Source organism: Manacus vitellinus, unplaced genomic scaffold (assembly GCF_001715985.3).
Source record: "Manacus vitellinus isolate BGI_N305 unplaced genomic scaffold, ASM171598v3 scaffold_128_pilon, whole genome shotgun sequence".
NCBI classification, from domain to species: domain Eukaryota; kingdom Metazoa; phylum Chordata; class Aves; order Passeriformes; family Pipridae; genus Manacus; species Manacus vitellinus.
This window is the reverse complement of record NW_021938941.1, coordinates 309,805-312,268: the sequence shown is the minus strand read 5'-3', so window position 1 is coordinate 312,268 and position 2,464 is coordinate 309,805. Positions and strand designations below refer to the sequence as shown.

Here is a 2,464-nt window from a genome sequence, read left to right as displayed (position 1 = left end):
TTAAAGAATTCAAAGAAATGGATATGGAAAAGATCTCTCTCTCAAAGGTCCCTCTTCCAGGCTCAGTTTATGGGAGACAGCCCAGTCTCCCATAAACAATTTCATACATCCCTGAACTGTTCAGCCCATTTAAAACACTTTTTTGCTTGAAATAAGCAGCAAATGGTTCAAAAGGCTCAGAAATCAGTTTTTAGAGCTAGAGCCAGGAGTATTTTAGCCTCCTTCTGGTTGCCTTACCACTGACTGAAATCCCTGGCAGTGTCCAAGGCCAGGCTGGAGGGGGCTTGGAGCAACCTGGGATGGTGGCAGGGGGTGGGTGAGCCTGAAGGTCCCTCCCCACCCAAACCAGCCTGGAATTCTATGGCTTAGATACATCTTCATACTAAAAATCCCAGACTGGATTTATGTACACTTTAAGGGGATAATAACCTACTCTTAGCTCAGATTAAACATTCCACAAGTTTAATACCCACAGAGTTATAAAAAGGACAATATTTAAGGCTAAATTTTCCTTTCCCTCCCGACTCCTGACTGGTATCCAGCCCCAATTTTCTAAATTTAACAGCAATGCTATAATGGCACTTTCTTGTGAAGATAATTACTAATTATAATCCAATCACCATCTGAACTTCTCTTTGAATTTAAGTAAAAGTTTGGCTTTAATCTTTTGCCATAGAATAGGTTTTTCTACATAAAACTGTCCCTTATTTCTTGAGCTGTGATTATCAAGCTGCATGTTATTGCTCAGATGATTTCTTTAAGGCTTTTCAATTAAGAGTTTTCCAGGCACATATTTACACCTGGCAGGAGAATGGCAATAATGTGTTTTTCTCTTAAAGAAATACTGTCTTTAAAGGTGCCACTGGATAAAATACCTGTGTAAGCACAGCATCCATGGGAACTGGTTACCTTTCTGGGCAGGACAGCAAGGGCAGTGTTTGGGGATTTTTAAGCTACAAGAGAGGACAATGTAAGAGAAGTGGGACTGATGTGAAGAGAAACACCCACGTTGAGGGGCTGAGCAGGACCTTCAACAGCACCTGAGCCCAGGGACAGCCACCAACAAATCCATGTTGTGGGGAACAGAACCACGGGATTGTTTGGGTTGGAAAAGCCCTCCCAGCCCAGGGATCCCCCTGTGCCCCATCCCCACCTTGTCCCCAGCCCAGAGCACTGAGTGCCACGGCCAGGCCTTCCTGGGACACCTCCAGGGCTGGGCACTCCAAACCCCCCTGGGCAGCTGTGCCAGGGCCCTCTGCCCCAGCCTGGAGCATTCCATGGGGTTGTGGTGACCCAGGGGCAGGACCTGGCACTTGGCCTGGTTGTCCCTCACACCACTGACCTCAGCCCATGGATCCAGCCTGGCCAGATCCCTCTGCAGGCCCTTCCTGCCCTCCAGCAGACCCACATCCCACCCCCCTTGGGGTCATCCACGACCTGACTGAGGTGCCCTCAATCCCCTCGTCCAGATCATCAATAAAGATGTTAAACAGGGCTGGTCCCAGCTCTGACCCCTGTGTAACCCCACTGGAGCCCATTCCCAGCTGGATGGGACTCCATTCCCCCCCTCTCCCTGGGCCAGCAGCCAGGTTTAACCCAGGGAAGAACAAACAACAAACCCAGCACTGTTCCTATTCACACACTTTGGCCATCTGGGGACCCTGGAAAGCCCCGGGGTGGGTTTGTGGGCTAAGGCCTGTGAGTTCAGGCAGGAATGAGCAGGGGGTGGCTGCTGCAGCCCGAGTTACCCAGGAGGAGTGCTCCTTCATCTGGTGCTGGTTGCTGTGGGGGCCGCTGGCGTGGCCTCGCCAGAAGCAGCTCTGGCAGAGCTGGTAGTTGTGGCACTGCTGGCACCGGTACCGGAACCCCATCATGCTCTCACAGTGGCAGTACGAGCACTCCACGGGGTGGAAGACTGCCAGGAGGGGGGAAAAAAGCAAAGGGAAAAAAAGCATGAAGTGGAATTCAGGGAAAGCTCGAGCGTCCCGTTCCGTTGCAGCTCCCAAACCACCCCCAGGGCCCTCAGCACTCCTTATTCTGGGTGGGATTGTGAGAGGAATAAACCAAAGAGGAACATGAGAGTGAGGTGAAGGAGACTGTACCTTCCCATGGGAAATGTACCCTGAAAGGTGAGGGAGAGGGAGCAGAACCAGAACCAGGGCCTCCTCACCCTCACAGGGAATAATTCCTTCCCATCCTCCCAGGGATTAAGAATTCCTTCCCAATCTCCCATCTGTCCCTGCCCTCTGGCACTGGGAAGCCATTCCCTGTGTCCTGTCCCTCCAGGCCTTGTCCCCAGTCCCTCTCCAGCTCTCCTGGAGCCCCTTTAGGCCCTGGAAGGGGCTCCCAGCTCTCCCTGGAGCCTTCTCTTCTCCAGGGGAACCCCCCCAGCTCTCCCAGCCTGGCTCCAGAGCAGAGGGGCTCCAGCCCTGGCAGCAGCTCCAGGGCCTCCTCTGGACTCTCT

General features: G+C 52.5%; 1 protein-coding gene across 1 annotated transcript in view; it reads right to left on the bottom strand.

The window, feature by feature from the left end:
- Positions 1-812: 812 nt before the first annotated feature.
- The window catches only part of LOC103763048 (dystrobrevin beta), a 15,187-nt gene continuing 13,535 nt past the window's right edge, over positions 813-2,464 (bottom strand). The window contains exons 6-7 of the mRNA XM_029965974.1: positions 1,749-1,915; positions 813-953 (exon numbers count right to left, since the gene is read on the bottom strand). Coding sequence (XP_029821834.1) covers positions 906-953; positions 1,749-1,915 — 215 coding nt within the window. The 3' untranslated portion in view covers positions 813-905. The remainder of the gene's footprint in view (positions 954-1,748; positions 1,916-2,464) is intronic.